This window comes from Protopterus annectens, chromosome 4.part0 (assembly GCF_019279795.1).
Source record: "Protopterus annectens isolate FY-2018-M chromosome 4.part0, PAN1.0, whole genome shotgun sequence".
NCBI classification, from domain to species: domain Eukaryota; kingdom Metazoa; phylum Chordata; order Ceratodontiformes; family Protopteridae; genus Protopterus; species Protopterus annectens.
The window spans coordinates 628209745-628228310 of NC_056733.1; the positions used below are offsets into that span (position 1 = coordinate 628209745).

The 18566-nt window shown below is 41.2% G+C and overlaps 1 protein-coding gene across 2 annotated transcripts in view; it reads left to right on the plus strand.

Annotated features, from left to right (window-relative positions):
• The window catches only part of BICDL1 (BICD family like cargo adaptor 1), a 1161255-nt gene that overhangs the window by 885789 nt on the left and 256900 nt on the right, over positions 1 to 18566 (plus strand). For both annotated transcript variants that reach the window (XM_044068582.1, XM_044068583.1), the window contains exon 4: positions 5790 to 5936. In XM_044068582.1, the coding sequence (XP_043924517.1) occupies positions 5790 to 5936 (147 nt within the window). The remainder of the gene's footprint in view (positions 1 to 5789; positions 5937 to 18566) is intronic.

The window sequence follows — 18566 nt, forward strand, 5'->3', positions numbered from 1 at the left end:
CTTCCAAGCCCTGCTCAACTACCTGCTCCCTTAAGAGGAAAGCTCGCCCTGCATGCAAACAACTGGGAACTCATTACCAAATGGGTTTTGAACATAGTTTCCCAAGGCTACAGATTCCACTTCCACTCACTACCAACCCCAAATGGTTGGCCAGACCTACCCCCTTGCTAAAGCAATTCCTTAGAGGGGCCGAAAATTTAAGACCCCCCAGGACAGCTCCCACTCCAGCCTGGGACCTTAACTTTGTATTAGAAAAGCTCACTATTCCCCCTTTGAGCCAGCTGCTACAGCAGAGTTGAAATTCCTATCTTGGAAAACAGCCTTCCTTCTAGCCATCACTTCAGCAAGAAGAGTGTCTGAATTACAGGCCCTCATGGCAGTGGAACCCTTTTCATTATCTTCCATGCAGGCAGGGTTTCCCTCAGGACCAATCCTTCCTTTATGCCCAAGGTGGTGTCGACTGTGGCCCTAAACCAGTCCATTCATTTGCCTACTTTTTTCCTTAATCCACAAAACAAAGGGGAACGAATACTGCACTCTCTGGACGTGCACAGACAACTTATATTCTATTTGGACAGGACTAAGCGTATCAGAAAATCTGAACAGCTGCTAGTTAGCTTTGCTGCAGGGGCAGAGGGGAAGGCCATTTCAAAGCAAATAATTTCCAAATGGATAGCCCATTGCATTCATTTCTGCTACAAGCACCATGGAAAACCTACCCCACGTGGGATAAGAACACATTCCACCAGGGCTTCATCTACCTCTGTCGCATTTCTCAGAAGAGTCCCTACCAGGGACATCCTAGAAGCTGCTACCTGGAGCTCTATACATACCTTCACCAAGCATTACCACTTGCCTATCTTCACTAAATCCAGAGCTGGATTTGCCACTGCAGTCTTGCAGAGATTAATAGTTGGCCCTAATGCTCTTTAACTTCCCCCTCCCTTCCTTAGCTTTGGGAATCTACCCAAATGTGATGACTGCAACAGTGAAACATGAAGAACATAGTACAGTTGTGTACACTTACCATAAATGTAGATGTATGTTAGAGTGTATTCACTGTTGCAGACCTGGTTACCCTCCCTCCAGCCCCTGACTTCTCTTGGCTCTACCTTTCCTTCTTTTTGGTATATTTATTTTTTCTTGCGTATTTGCTTTTTGATGGGGGTTTACTATACATTGTAATTGCTTCTTATTGTGGGGGCATCTGACATCTGGGGCAAGAAAAACTGATGTAATGGCATCGGCTGCATGTTTTATACCCCTGATGACCTGACATCAAGGAAGAAGCGACAGCATCCAATGCAGAAATCTGAAGACTCTGGTATTCAGGCCAGCTGAGGGCTACCTGCAGGAAGATAACCCAAATGTGATGACTGCAACAGTGAATACACTCGAACATCTACATTTATGGTAAGTGTACACAACTGTACTTTCTTCTTCCTATCCATCCTATTTAACTGTATGGAAAACCACAATGGTTTTATTCCTTACCCTTCTTCCTGATTGTTCAAATCACCACAGCCTCATGCAATTACTTTTAAGGCTTATCCAGTTTAGAGCCAGTGAATTGAAGCATGCATCACCAAGAATGATCATTTAAATCACATGAAACCCCAAATGTACTGAGCTGCTACAAAAAGAACATCCAAACCAGATCTCAATAAAACTAACTCTCAGATGTTTCATTTTAATGAAAAAAAATCTCCCTAACTACATATAATAATCTTTAATAAACCCAAACACAATTCCCATACAATATTTTGTTTCTAAACAATATTCTACCATCATTTTGTCTCATGAATTCCCATACATCAGCGTAACAAAGAAACTCAATAGCACTTATTCCTCACTGCACTCTGTAATTCAGTAACCTGATTCAAAATGTTTATATTGAGATGTAAGGTGAATTTATCTGATGTAAGTGCAATCTGACCAAATGCAGTGTTCCTACTAGTATCCAGCTTGTCACTGTCCACCCTAGAATCTCTTGTTCAACTCTTCTCCGTCACAGCAAAATCGTTTCCTTAAAATGCTGTGACCTTGGTTACTGCCCCCTCCCCCATTACTTTCAAATTTATTTTGATCCACAGATGCATGATCTCTCTCTTACAGACTGTCCTAACCTGAAACCTTGAAGCTAACCTCTGTTGGACAGGATCGAATTTCCGCTCACCTGTATTTTTAAGTACCTCAGGGGAATCCTTATGAGTCCAGATGGGTACTGCCTTTTATAAAGATATGTTTAAGAAGAGGAAACAATCCAAAAGATACAAAATAGATATAAGGAAGCATTTTTTACAGAACTACTGCAGATGACTGGAATAACCTTCCTAAACAGGTAAAAAGATGAAACCTAACCTATGTGAATGAATTCTTGCAGTGTTACCTGCAGCCATGTATCTAGTCACTTTCATAACTGTCTCTGAAGACGTTTTTTCTTTGTTACTACTTGTAATCTTAGACAATCATTACTAAATATGTGTACGTTTTTAGTAAATACTGTTCTTTGTAATCTTGTTATTAATATTAAAATGAATATCCTCATTAATGTAAAGACTCTGGCATAGTGTTCAGTATCCACTTAATTTACGATGTTTCCCACAATAATTTATAGTTCAAGGTACATTGATGGGCGTGCTTTGTAATTCACAGATTTGTGATGTTTTTTCGTGTTCAGTATGTTATGTGGGTGTAATATGTTATTACACCCTGTTCGTGGCTACAAAGGGTCCTTGGACCAGCCCAACTGCTAGGGTAACAAAGTGATAAATAAACAATGATAAAATTCTACAATGCTTGGGGCAGAGCTAAAGGGAGGGACCGCTGTTTATCTGTAAGGATAAGGTCCATTCTACAGGTAAAGAGGGTATTGTCCTCCATCAAAAACTCTGTGCTTGTACAGCATTGTTTAGAGTTGAATGTAGCACTGTTTCTGATCAGAGCTTGCCACACTTTTCACCTTCCTAATCCCTGATTGGAGGGGCAGCCACGGTGGTGCAGCAGTTAGCGTTGTTGCCTCACAGAAAGAGGTTCTCTGGTTCAATTCTTGGCTGGGGTGCCTTCTGTGCGGAGTTTGCATGTCCTCCATGCCATCGCATGGGTTTCCTCCTGGTGCTGCGGTTTCCTCCCACATAGGTAGGTACTAGGCTGTCAGCCCAAGGGCCTAAGTAATACTAGCCAACAAGGTTCCCTGGCTTACGCCACTCAAGAAAGTTATTTTCCTGTGCTCCTGTCGAGCAGAGCCACAGAAGTGATCCCAGGGTGTATTTTCTCTTTCTCATCCACACATCAAGATTTTTCTTGAAGAGTGCTAATGAGGAACTTTGCTTGACATAGATGGGTAGCTTGTTCCAGAGTATGGTAAGTCTCTGGGACAGGAATCTATCCCTCCAGCATGTCCTGTTTATTGTGGTGACAAGGTATAGGTCCCTAGGGTGTGTAGCTCAGAGGGATTGGAATTTCTTTAGGTGTAGCATGTCCAACAGCTCTGTGTTTGACATAGCTTTATATGTTAGGCAGAGATCACCTCGGAGTAGGCGATATGCTACGGAGAAAAGCTGGTGTTTTTTGAGATGGTCAGTGTAGGACCTCTGTTTGAGGTCTGTAATCCTCTTTGTGAGGTACTTCTGTAGCCTTTCCAGCTGCTGCAGATGTCTTTTGAGGTACATTCCAAAAGGTGTTGTACTCTGTAATGGGTCTAATGAGTGTCAAGTAGAGGGGAGCATTGACCTCTTTTTTCCTGGATGAGAACCCTTTTGTGATTAGGTGTACCACGTAGAAGGATTTCCTGACTACTGTGGTGATGTGGTTATCAAAGGAGCGACTACTGTCCACCTGGGTCCCAAGGTCTCTTATCACACATTCGGCGTTAAGTAGACTGCTGCCTATGTGGTAGTTCATGGGTACAGAGTTTTTACCAAAGGGGATGACAATGCACTTTTTGGCATTGAGCTTGAGGCCATGGCTCTAACACCAGGCATCTGTCTCAGTGAGGCCCTTCTGTAGGATGTCCACGTCATTTGGGGACTCAACTATGGTTCCTAGTTTGTAGTGATCTGTGAACTTCATTAGCCAAAGGTATTCTTTGTTAGCCTGTACTTCAGAGAAGTAGATACCAAACAGGAGAGGTCCCAGGATCAAACCATGTGGTACTCCACCTGTCACTGGTTTGAGGTCAGATTTGGAGTCTGCAACATTTACACTGTGGGTTCTGTCAGTGAGCCAGTTGGCAACCCATCTTGTGACGTAGGGATTTATACCTAGTTTAGTGAGTTTAGCTGTAATTCCAGAATGGGGGGTGGTGTCGAAAGCCTTGGTGAGGTCAAGATAGGCTGTGTGAACCACCTTACCCTTGTCTATGGCTTTGGTGACGGCCTCAAAGAAGTCGATCAGGTTTAGGAGGCATGATCTGCCTTTCACAAACCGGAAGTGGGTGGGGTCCAGAGTTTGGAGGTTACCAATGTCTTTGTTTATAAGTTCCATGATGATACATTCCAAAGACATGCAGTAGGAGGATTGAACACTCTAAATTGGCCATAGGTGCGAGTGTGTGTGCGATTGAGTGATACAGTTGAACTACTACGGCAGGGCTAGCCACCCTGCGGTGTAAACCTTGGCTCGAGATGATTGTCATTGTTGAAGTGACACCCCGAACCCATGTTCAAAATGGGAAAAAGGGGTTGAGGATGGATGGATGGATGGATGGAAGGAACTCCTGACTGGAATTCACAACCACCAATACACTGTTCCCTCTCTTACTTAGCTCTCTCCCTTCCACTACCCTCTTTCTTTTGTTTTTTTTTGCTCTTCTACCCCGTCAAAAGCTGTACTGTCCTTTCAGTGCCTGCTATGCACACTAAAACATTTCCGCCTGTACTTTCCCTTTCCTGTTTTAGTCTCTAGAATTTGCTCGTGTGGCAGGGGCATTATCTTTGAGGTATAGCTTAGACTTCTGTTTCATGAACCCACCAGCTCATGGACATCTTTAATGTAATTCCAGTCCCATGGCAAGGGTAACATCAACAGTGGGATAAATGGCTGTGCTTGTGGAATTGTAGGTTAGTGCATGACTTTAATGTTTCATTTCTAGTATATGTAGTTCACAGGTGTTTGTGGATAACAAATCCAGCAGGTCTCATTTTAAGTTAAATCTGATTTTATTTATTTGTCTAACTGCTGTTTTGTATCACAGAACAACTGTTTATCTCTGATAGCTCATGAAAGAAACAGCAGCAACAAACTGCATTTTCAGTCAAGAGCTGTTATTCTGTTGTTTCTGGCTCATATTCACATTTTTTGGTGTTATCTAGTTCCACCTACATGGTAATGCTAGCTTTATTTTGCACTGCTTCCAAAACCTGGGTTGTAGATCTTGCCTGTAGCTAGTCTGTACCTTAAGAAATGATAGCATTCATAGTACATAGGTTAATTGGAAGCTGGACTATGGGCTAACTGAGAACATACCGTTAGATCAGAGGGATCTGTGTAGTAAGCAGGATGTTTCTGTTGTGTAGCTGTTGAAATTTTAGCTGTCTACATCTTTCTGTCCAATTGCATTCCTGGATACCCAGGAGCACAATCTGCTTTAGAATCCACCCTTGGTTGTGCTTAGCAACCTGCATTCCACTGACCTGGTGATTCTTGGCTCTTACAGTGCTAATCTGTAAGGAATGAGAGGGTGAAATCCTCCCCCCCACACACACATGCACAAATTAGTTTCATTTCTGTTAACTCTCCAGCTTAGATAGCTCTTGATTTGAAACCTGACTCTGTTCTTTGTTTCTCAGATAAGGATGCTGTCGGAGCGGAAGCAGGAGCTAGAACGACGCCTCAGAACTGTGACAGAAGAGAATGAGATGCTGCAGGGGAGAAGAGACGAACTACAGGAACGGGTGCTGGTTCTGGAAAGAGAGAACCATGACAAAGACCTTCAGGTACACAGTGGCACTTAGAATTAGAAAGTATACACAAGATATGTAAACCTAGTTAGCAATTTACATGTTGAATATGCTTCTTATCTTATCTGAATGTATTAAAGCAGATAATTTAATTACTTATGACTGTATACCTTAAATACATGTTCAGCTTATTAATGGGGACTGCAGCCTTTCATTTTATTTAATTTGGCTACTACAAGAAGTTACATAGATATAAATAAACATATTCTTTTTAATCTGTTTTGTTTCCAGTGGCCCTTACTTAACCTCAAGTTCCTCAACATCTTAGTATCCTACCTGCCACAATTCACCCCCCCCCCACATCCTTCTGCCTGTCTTACCTTTCATGGATGTGGGATCCCCCCTTTGCATGGAATATTAATTTTATAATACTTCAGGGAAGAACAAAATGGAAGAGTGCAGGCAAATGTCAGTCTTGTTAGAGGAGGAACTGTTGCACATGGAGAGATATGGGATTTTTGAATTTGTATAGATCCACCAAAGGTAATTACAGCAATCGGTAGTAGCATAAAACAGTATTGCTGAAAACTACTTTCAGCGATACATAAATAACTTTTTCTTTTTAGGTGGGCAAACTCTCCTGCAGCACCACTATGGGGGGACAACTGCACACTCTCCTATTAACACCACAGTCAAACAACAGTAGGGAAAAGGGCAGTCAATGAAAACAGAAAGTGGTTGTGAGATAGTAATGTGCATTACTAGCAGTAATACTCCTGTCAGGCTCCTGAATATTTGTTATAGTGTATACATTGTCAAGGCTGCATAGCATGGACTGGGTATTCATATATGCTTCAGCATGTTCAGTCCCACCTGTAGCCTTCTAACTCCATCAGAGATGTGACATGAGGCTAACTTTCATATACAGTGGTCCCCATCTCCCCACAAGAGAGAGTTAACCAGCAGCTCGCTGAGCCCTTCCTCACCCCAGCCACACCTTTGGTACCAAGGTCATGATTCATATCTGGGTCCCCAGTAATTCAGATGAACACCCCATACCAACAAACTAGGTACAGGCAGAACTAATTTTTAGGCATGATACTTGTAAATCCAAGCCAACAGCTAAATCAGTAATGATGCACACAATTACAGCAAGTAAAATAGTTTAAAAGAGAGAGAGAAAGAGAGAGAGAGACAAATACAATGTCCATGTCATGCAGATGGACAGAATGCTCCAAGTTATGAAGTGGAAACTATCTTATATTGGGCAGGAAGGAGGGCATCTGAAAACTAATGTAAGCAGGACTCAGAATTTTCAAAATGCTGACTTTTACCAGTAGATTATCGGAAATTTCAGGTGCTGCCCAGCTTTGGGCAACAGCATGTTCATTAGTAAAATTGGCACATTGTCAACTGTAGGACACATGCTTAATCTGCAGTTGTGTCTAGGTACTATGGTTGCAAAAGCCTAGCCTAGTGAAGAAAGGATGTTTTCTGAGAGCAAGGTATGTATATCTTAAGGATTGTATTCTAAATAGGTAAAAGCAGTTTCTGTCTACAGGTAGAATCTGTTGTATTGTCTTATGAACCACCATGGTCTTGTGGTTGTTTATATTTGTTTTTCTGAACTTTTCTGTAATTTTCCATGTGGAATAAGTTTGAGAATATAATGTTACAGAAAGTGTCACTGAGTAGTGTAAAAATCTTTTATAATTATAGCTGTTCTTGCCACTTGCTACAGAAGATACATTGGCAGGTCACATTTCTTTTAAGGAATCACTATTATTATACATATGAATTACCACATAAAGATCTTCCAGACTTCAGAGAGTACATTAGAAAATTTCTTAAGACAAGAGTCGTAACATTGCAGCACTGATAACAGGTTTCAGAGAATGTTTATCCATTGTAATATCTTTATTTTCTCAAACCATAGTATGCATGTTGCTAAATTGCTGCTGTTTCATTTCCGTTATTTGTAGCCAGTCAAAACATGTCCTATTAAGTACCTTTAATAGCATTGTGAGCATTTTTAGCTTAACTGGTGAATAAGAATTAATTACTGGTAAAAGACTATTATGTTTAACAAGTATGTGCATTTGGAATGTTAAAACGCTAGGTTTTTCAGCTAATGGTTATGAATGAGGGTTGAATGCATTTTAGAATATTTTAGCATATATCAGTATGAGCCCTTATTACGTTATATCTGATTGATTTTCACCGCCTTGCAGATTAGACCCTGTCTCTTTGGCTGTTGTAAGAAGCATCAGCTTTTTGAGGCTATGGGGGGGTAGAACTCACACAATTATCAAAATCTTCACCTTGTCTGCCTTAGGATCCCTGGTGCACTAATGAAGGATTTTTGGGGGGGGGGGTCTAACTAGCCTACCTTTCCAACTGTTTTTTTTCTTTTCAACTTCTTCTTAATCCTCAGCAGATTTCATTACTGCCTTGTATCAGAACTACCTAATTTTTAAAGGTAAAAATATACTAATAAGGTAAGAGCTGTTTATAATTTTACAGGGCTGTCATTAAGCATTTTTTTAAATTTTACAAACAGCTGATCCTAGTTAAGTTGCCATCTGCTCATAAACTTCTGTATACTTCTAAGTGTCCTGCTTTGGGTAGTACTGTACTGTGGCACAATACAGAGTATTTAGAACTACTGTACAGTTGGTATAAATCCCCAAAACAAGGAATAAAGTTGGGGAGTTTATCCACTACTTGCTGGCCAACTATGGGACAAGCTTGAAAAAGAGTCCTTTAAGATAGCTTTTAAACCTCTGCAGGTACAATGGAACTGTCAGGGTGAGTTAGTTACTACCTTATCACATATAACTGAAATTTGTGGTCCAGGCACCTTTATTATTTATGTACAAAGTTGTGGATTACCTGAAATACCATGTTTCTGTCAATACTCATTTAGTTTATAGTTCTTATTTGCAAGTAGCTCTTTTAGTCCTTTGTAGGCCTTCCATGAATGCATATTAATTGGTTCAGTACTGTTTACAAGGGTGTAGTCAGGATTTTTGGAACTGTATAACAACTTCCAAAGTATACCCCCAATCTTCTAGGTATAACCCCCTTACCCTTACACAGAGCATGTTTTGAACAGCATGCCTTTTCATTGTTGAGAAAAAATCCTGAGATATCAGGCTGAAAAAATACTGTTCAGCCAACAGTATGTTTTGAAAAAAGGCTGCTTAATGAACTACAGTACATACTTGCTAATTCTGATAACCCAGGTTCCATGAAGTCATGCTGTGTTGCCATAAGATTATCATGGTCGAAACAGTTTGACAGTTTACAAGCTTGCAAATGTAATGATGTCTGCCTAATGACCCCATCTTGTTTTACTATTCTCCAAAACTATCACTCCTCCTGTGTTTACCTTATCACACAACATGTTACATCATCTCCTCACTATGACTCTGCTTTTTCTTCTCTCTGTCTCTACCTCCTACCATCACACCCAAACATACATAAACCCTGTCCCTCCACTTACCTACCCACAGACTTGTCTCTCTACAACTCATACATTCCTTATTGCCCCTGCATTATTCTACCACAATGACACCCACCTACACAAAATAAAACTATTCCAATAGCTCTCACTATTTCCCAAAATAAAGCCAAAATGTCACTTTTTAACCTCAACTATTCACTATTAAAACTTAGTACTCTCAGGTAATATGCACCCCAACCCAGGACCAGTCACTAGCTCCTCTTTCCTTACCCATCCCTCACCCCTTTACCCCTCCCCCATTTTCCTCCTGTCAGACTTACTCCTTCACATCTACCAGAAACTTAACTATACTATCTTTAAACATTTAAAGTATTCTAAACAGTCACTGAACTACATTCCTGGATATTTCTCCACACTCCGACATTCTCACCCTCTCTGAACCCTGGCTAAAACCCCCATATCTGACAGTGAAATCCCCCTTCCCTGGCTACAGTATCATCCCTCAGGATAGACTCAAGAAAAAAGAGGGAAATGCAGTTATACTGTACGTAGAACAACTCCCCCTCTACCTTCTATCTTTCTCACCACCTAATTTCCACCCTGCAGAAGTTGTCATAGTAAACTGCAAATTGAACGATCATAAAAAGATAGCCATTGCTACCATCTATATTTCTCCAGGAAACAACATTCCTACCCTCAAACACTTTCTCTCCTGGATATCACAGCCTCTCTCCAATGAAGGTATTATATTGGACGACATTAACATTGATTGGAATTCTCTAACCTCAGACTCAAAGCAAAGCAGAGTTGCTTCCTAACCCAATTCAAGTACAACTTGGATAATTGGATGGGGAATGGGAAATTCATCCCTGGTTTGGCACATATGTCTCTAATGGACACAGGCACCCTATAAATGGTTCATCTCCCAGGCCTCTGCTTGTAAATATTTCATCTCCCAAGCCCCTGCTTACAGTTATCAAGGGTATCAGAACTTCTCAGAGATTTGGGATGGATGGCTAGGGTTACAACAGCCCTTGTGGTCATTTAGCCTAGAAACCACCTATGACTCTATTGGTGTTCCACACCATTAGACATTCATGTCTATTCCCCAGAAAGAATACCTTGATATGGCCAATAAGCTGTGTGACAGCACACTGTGACATAGGTGATACACTTCAGTTACACATCACTGGAAGATGTGTAGGGAGGTGTATGAAGAAGGGTGCATTGTACACAGTTATTGGTGTGATGAAGGCTGGGAACCCTGAAGTTATTATGGCCTTTGACATGCATGTCCTTCACATACCCAGTATTGTGTTACACTCAAGGGAGTAGTCAGCACTGTGACCACATGATGGTGGATGTACCACTTACCCACTACCCCAGGACACAGGTCACATACCTATTGGTCTGATTATAGGGTGTGATGTCCACACTACACTTGAGTGGTGTGTCTGTTTCCTGATTCAACAAATCCCTCCATGTATCTTGTCAATACAGGTGTAGTCATGGCTGTGGTAGTAGCCTCTGGTATGTGTTGATACTGTCTGTATTATACTAATATTTATTTTATTTATTTATTTTATTTTACATTTGCTGACCGGGCTAGGCTAGCTGGAGAAATTTCCATTTTCAGTAGCGGCCCGGGGAGAAAAGCTCCACAGAGTGAGATACATACAGAAAATCTATCAAACCAAAATAAAATAATGATAACAAAAACAATCATAATATTGGAGTTAGTAATAGGGTTTGCAATAACAAAAAATAAAGACTAGTAAACCCTTCAATGTAAAGTACTACTACAGGGGTTAATTCCTATGACACACAATACTATCTACATGACATTATAGAAATTGAGAAAGAGAAGGAAGAAAAAAGAAAACTTAATAGATATAGTCAAAAAGGAAAGTATGTAAGGAAAGTAGAGTGAAAGAAAGTAAGGGAAACGATAGAGATTAACTGTGGAGAAAAAGCAAAACAACAGTGGGGGAAGAAGAGTAAGACAAATAGGGAGTAGTGAATGAAGGAGTAAGGGAGATAGTTATATTTAGTTAGTAATAGTAAATCAGCTAGTCAGGTTTACTACATGAACAAAGCCAGTGATTTTGGAAATGCAGTTTAATATTTTGTTTGAAAAGAGGCAATGATGTAATCTTTGTTATGTTAGTAGGTAACAAATTCCATTTTGTCCCAACAGCATTGGTAAAAAGAGAGTCACCAGCATTATTATTTGATTTTATAGAACTTGTCAGAAGTTTACTGGAGGAGCGGAGAGAGTTGAGATTTTTATAGGGGATTATGAGTTGTGAGAGTATTGTGGTATTATTAGGTTGGTATAAGATTTTGTGGGCAATGCAGAGTTGATGGATTATCAGATAGTTCTGAAACTCAGGCCAGCCTAAAAGTTTTAAGTTTAGACAATGATGTGTTTTATAGGGGTTGCCGGTAGCAAAGCGGCAATGTTATTATAGCAGGTTGCCAGTTTGTAAAGGCTTGTTTTTTTGAGATTGGTGAAGATAGGTGAAGCATACAGAAGAGTAGAAATAAGATGGGAGTGAGCGATCCTTGTTCTAGTTGAAGGTGTGAGAAAAGGTCTAATTCGATATAGGGATCCTATCTTTCTGTTAACTAGTTTTATGGAGTTGTTAATGTGTAGGTCAAATGAGAGATTATTGTCTATTGTAATACCTAACAATTTAGTTGATGTGTCAGGTGAGATGACAGTGGCACTGTTGGAGGAGATAGAGAAGTGTAAGGGAGAGGTCCTGGATGTGGGGGTAAAAAGAAGAAGTTTGGTTTTCTTTGCATTTAGTAAGAAGAAACGACTAGAGAACCATGTTTCTACGGTATTGAACACTGTTTGGGTGAGAGAGATAAGTTCAGTGGTAGAAGATGCTGAGCAGATGAGCGTAGAGTCGTCAGCGTATTGAATGCAGGTTGCTTGAGGGATTATTGTTTGAAGATCATTAATGAAGAGGGAGAAGAGAAGTGGTCCAAGGATAGAGCCTTGTGGAACACCAATGGAAACAGGCAAGAGAGAAGAGGTGTGGTTATCCCAGAGAACAGCTTGTTTTCTATCTGTGAGGTAAGATTTAAACCATGTAATGGTTGGGGTATCGAATGAGAGGGATTCAAGAGTATTAAGTAACAAGGGGTGGTTAACCATATCGAATGCTTTGGACAGGTCAATGAAGAGGGCAGATGAGAGTAAGTTGTTGTTGCGGTTCTGATTAATGGTATCTACAAAAGAAAGCAGGGCAGTGGTGGTACTGTGATGTGGTCTAAAGCCATGTTGACAGTTTGCTATTATGTTGTGATGAGAGAGATATTGCACAAGTTGAAGGTGGATACATTTTTCCATGATCTTAGCCAAAGGTGAGAGGAGAGCAATGGGCCTATAGTTAGCATAGTCAGTTGAGTGTCCACCTTTGTGTAGTGGGATAATATGAGAGACCTTCCAATTTTCAGGGATGATTCCTTCTTTGATTGTCCTATTTATGAGAATAGATATAGGATATGCAATAACCTTGGCAGCTTTTTGAAGAAAAGAGATGGGAGCTTATCGGCAGAGGGGGTACATGGTTTTAGTTTTAGAAGAAGTTTGTGTATGTATGATGTAGAGATTGGTTGTAGTGAAAATTTAAAGGAGGAGTTAGTTTGGTTACGAGGTGGGCAGAAATTGTTGGCATTAAGTTGTTTAGCTAGAGTTTGAATAGTTTCTGTGAAGAAAGAGTTAAAGGCATCTGCAGTCTGCTGTGGGGTGTCAGGGTCTGCATTTAGTGGGGAAGGTGTTTTGGAAGTTCCTGGGGAGAGGAGTTTATTAATTGAGGACCAGAAGAGTTTTGAATTATTAAGATGAGTTTGTTGTAGTTCGATATAGAATTTCTTTTGTCAGTTATCACTGCCTTTTAGTTAGATTTCTAAGCTGTCGGAAGTTTAGAAGATCAGTGTTATTTCTGTGGGTTCTCCATCTAGCCCAGACTTTATTTCTAGTGAGAATGAGCTTTTTGGTTTCATTGGACAGCCAAGGGGCTATATTAGATTTCATTCTAATAATACGTTCAGGAGCATGTTTGTCAAGAATGGATAAAAACATTTTGTTAAAATGTAATACTGCATTTTCAAGAGGAAGTGTTTTTAAGGGGTTCCAGTTACATGCCCTGAGTTCAGTTTGAAATAGGTCCAGATTAAAATGTTTGGAGGTGCGTATTTTTCTAGTAATGTGGGGGTTTAGCCAATCAGCTTTATCTCTTGTTATAAAAGTTAGAGAGTGGTCACTGATATCATCTGGCAAGGTTCCTAGTTTGTAATTATTTTTACTCTGTTTATAAGTATCCAGTCTAGAATGCTTTCTCTATTAGTATGTTTATTGAGCCTAGTAGTGGAGGTGATGGTTTGAGTGAAACCATGTAGGTTGATATGGGATGAAGGATTTTCTTCATTAATGCTATTCCAGTCTATGTTCATGTCGCCTAGTATGATAGTTTCCTGTGGATAAGTGGCGGATATGTAACTAAGAAAATCTTCGAGGGTAGGTATATTGTTGCCTGGAGGCAGGTATATACAGATGATATTAAGGGATTTTTGAATTTAACTGGAGTTTGATCATGATGGCTTCTATCCTGCTATCTTGAGTTGGTGTGGCTGGGAGGGTAGTGACATTTAGATGATTTCTAAAAAGAATTGCAACACCACCACCTTTTCTTTTGGGACGGTCGAGTCTTACCATATTGTAGCCTTGGGGAGTGATCTCAGTGTCTTTAGTGCTAGGTTTTAGCCATGTCTCTGACAGGCAAAGAATATCAAATGCGTGTGTGTGAAGGAGGGCATGTAGGTAAGGTACTTTGTTGTTTAGGCTTTGGGTATTCAGATGTCCTATTAAGAAGCTATTATTGGTTTTAGTAATAGGCTAGAGGGAGGGAGAAGGGCCAGGGTTAGGATGGATGTCACCATCTTGAAGAGTAGGATTGCTACATTTGATTGTAAGGTAGTGCCTTTGTGAGGTTAGTATTTTGGTTTTATTATCGGATGTTATGACATAGTTGAGATGTCTAAGTCTGTGGAATTTAGGTAGTTGATAGTTGGGGGTAGGAGAATTAAAAGGACATGGAATAAGTGGAAAGAGAAATATGGAGGTGTGTTTGTGAGGATGGAGAGTTTGGGCATCAAGTGATTTCTCGTAACAGGACAGGAGATAGACTGAGTATAGAGTGGTAAACAGTAGGAATGAGAGTAAGATTTGGGTTGGCAGGTATGGGGCCATTGTAAGATGAGTACAAGAGGTAAGAAAAGGATATGGAAAGTAAAGGAGACAAGATGTAAAAGGGGTATTCTACTGTTGGAAATAGATAAGAAGGTATAAAAGGAATAGGCAAAGAGGGGATATGAGTAATATAGTGAAGGGATAAAGGTTAAAGTGTGATGTTTAAGTATCAAGATGTTGGGAGGAGGAGGAGATAGGTAGAGCACAGTGGGAGTGTGTTTTGTTAAAGGGGTGTGTATATGGGTGGGAGGATGTTTGAGCGGGAAGGGGAAGGATTGGAAGGGTGGGATAGGGGTGTGGCAAGAGATGTATATGGTTGGGACCCCTGGGGGTGGGTGGGAATTGGGGGTAGGGAGGAGAGCGGAGTGAGCCCGCAGGGCGAACAGAGCGGGTAGAAACAACAGAAGGTGGAGAGAGGAGGCGATCAGAAATGCAGGTAGGTATGGCAGGAGCAGAACGTGTATAGAAAAAGGAAACCCAGGTAGACCAGTGGTCTAGGAGAAGGTATGCAGGAGTAGGTCAGAAAGATGCAGAAGGAGGTAAGGAAGAAATGGGTGAGGGTGAAGCTGAGAAGGACTGGCAAGATACTGGAGCAGTACTAGCACTATTTGCAAGGAAATAGGCAGACTGTAAGGTAGAAGATAGAGGCTAAGGGAGAATAGGAGAACCAGCAAGAACTTTAAAGGCTAGTCAGAGGCATAGGAAGTAGTAAAGAAAAAAGAGAGTGAGGAGAGCGCCACCTAGTGGCCAGGGCTGGTAAATGAGAGAGAGCAGGAAAAAGCAGAAAAAGGACAGGGAAAGGTTGCAAGGAAAAGGAGGAATAGTGTAAAGGTGGGAGTGGGAGAGCAGGAAAAAGCAGAAAAGGACAGGGAAAGGTTGCAAGGAAAAGGAGGAATAGTGTAAAGGTGGGAGTGGAGTGGTAGTAGAGGATCAGAGGAGGAGAGATACTGGCTGCTAGGCACACAAGCACAGGCAAACTATTGGACTCAGTAGGTAGACTTTGGCAGAGGCTTAATGAATCAACTATGCAAAGCCCACTACCTACTTTCAGTTTCTTGAATGAGGAGGAATATGGGAGGCAGGCAGATTTCCAGTCACTGTAGGCAAGGCCAGGAATCATCCGATACCAGTAGGGCGAGAGGCAGGCCAAGGTTCAAAGTAGGGATTGAGTTAAGAACTTTCTAGGGGTAGACGGGTAGGGGGGAGGAAAAAAAATATATAAGAGAGTTAGTATAGGTGTTAGAGCAAGGTATATAGTGAAATCATGTAATAAGGACAGTTAGAAGCAACACAGCACAAGTTTCTAGCAATCTAATACATAATAAAACCACTTAACAGGTAACAAGAGGTCACATTGACAACAAAGCTGAAATAGAAAATATCTATCCGTCTAACACTCAAACCTAATTAACAGTTTCTAAAGACTAGGTAGTGTAGGTATCAATGCTTTATAGAACAGGCAGGTAAAGACACAATAAAGAAGTACATTGTATGTAATTAACCTCAAAAACACAGAAGTAATAGTTGTTGTAGGACTTATGGATAATAACATATAGGCCTGGTTGGGCTTAGTATCAGGGGTACAGGTACTATAGCAACTAGTATAATTATCTAAGGAGAAATTAAAACATTAAACCCAATATACTGTTGCAAATAATTGAAGAGTCGTTAACAGAGATCTACACGAGAGCACACCACTTAATTGTTGCAACGCTGACTTGCGATGGAGCATATAGCGTTCCTCACACAGTTTACAATGAGCCTTAAGATAAAACTGGCAGAAAACGCTACAACCTTTAAAATAAGGTTAGCGACCTTGCGATGGAGCATATAGCGTTCCTCACACAGTTTACAATGAGCCTTAAGATAAAACTGGCAAAAAACGCTAAAACCCTTAAAATAAGGTTAGCGACAGAGGCATCTTTGTAGACAAACCATCAGAGCAGGGTCGGTTAGTTAGTAGAGTGGGAGTTGGCGTGTTTGCGATAGCAAGCACGCTAGTTGTAGTTATATAAAGCCCCACGTGGATGGCGCAATTAGGTAGTAAAAGGCTGTGACTGTATAAAAGTCGGGATAGCCCTACAACAAAATAAGGTTTACACCCAGACAGTACATTTAACCATATGGCCACCCTTAGCGTTGTACGGAAAAGCAGTAGAAACCCAGCTAGCATGTGATTGCAATGAAAAATAGCCAATAACAGGTATTTTAGCAAGTTATCTGAGCTCTATACATCAATGTAGTATTACAAACATTAGCGACAACAATAGGACATTGCAACTAGTTCTGTGAGCTCTAAGAAAGCAGGAAAAAACCCAGCTAGCATTGATTGTAATACAAAATAGTCAATAACAGGTATTTCAGCAAGTTGTCTGAGCTCTATGCATCAATGTAGCATTGGGAACATTAGCGACAACAACAGGACTTGCAACTAGTTCTAAGAGCTCAAAAAGTAAATGTAACAATTCTAAGCAGTAGTCGCCAGTACACAACAGATACAAGCGCGGGTAAACAGATCCGTTTCCAAGATAACAAAGTATATAGAATCTGTAAGTCTATAATGCAGTGTCTTCCGTTCAAAAAACACTGTGGACCTCGTAAGTTGAACCACACACAAGCGTTTGGACTAATTAGCAGGAGTAATCAGCAAATATGCAGTGAGAGGTTCCGTTGCTAGTGCATCATCAAATAACAATAAATTCAAGCAGAGAAGTTCCAGGTAAGGTTACCTACCAGAGTAAGCACACCAGGGCAGGAGCGCACAGCAGCCAGGGATCAGGACAGACGAAATGCAGAGAAAGGAGTGACGCAGATACAGGACGGGGTATAAGTAAATTCCCAGAGGAAGATAGGCGGGGCGAGTGAAATGCTTGCGAGGAAAAAGGAAAAGTAGGCGGGACTACGAAGAGGAGAGATGGTACAGCAAAGACAGAGGCAGACTGGGAAAATAAGCAAGGGGCAGAGTAGATAGTATTGATAAGTGGATAGATAGAGATAGTGACGAGTAGGTAGATAGAGAAGCAGCAGGTGGCGTAGAGATCAGAAGGGAAGTAGAAACAACAGAAGGTGGAGAGAGGAGATGATCAGAAATGCAGGTAGGTATGGCAGGAGCAGAAAGTGTATAGAAAAAGGAAACCCAGGTAGACCAGTGGTATAGGAGAAGGTATGCAGGAGTAGGTCAGAAAGATGCAGAAGGAGGTAAGGAAGAAATGGGTGAGGGTGAAGCTGAGAAGGACTGGCAAGATACTGGAGCAGTACTAGCACTATTTGCAAGGAAATAGGCAGACTGTAAGGTAGAAGATAGAGGCTAAGGGAGAATAGGAGAACCAGCAAGAACTTTAAAGGCTAGTCAGTGGCATAGGAAGTAGCAAAGAAAAAAGAGAGTGAGGAGAGTGCCACCTAGTGGCCAGGGCTGGTAAATGAGAGAGAGCAGGAAAAAGCAGAAAAGGACAGGGAAAGGTTGCAAGGAAAAGGAGGAATAGTGTAAAGGTGGGAGTGGGAGAGCAGGAAAAAGCAGAAAAAGGACAGGGAAAGGTTGCAAGGAAAAGGAGGAATAGTGTAAAGGTGGGAGTGGAGTGGTAGTAGAGGATCAGAGGAGGAGAGATACTGGCTGCTAGGCACACAAGCACAGGCAAACTATTGGACTCAGTAGGTAGACTTTGGCAGAGGCTTAATGAATCAACTATGCAAAGCCCACTACCTACTTTCAGTTTCTTGAATGAGGAGGAATATGGGAGGCAGGCAGATTTCCAGTCACTGTAGGCAAGGCCAGGAATCATCCGATACCAGTAGGGCGAGAGGCAGGCCAAGGTTCAAAGTAGGGATTGAGTTAAGAACTTTTTTCAGTTTCTTGAATGAGGAGGAATATGGGAGGCAGGCAGATTTCCAGTCACTGTAGGCAAGGCCAGGAATCATCCGATACCAGTAGGGCGAGAGG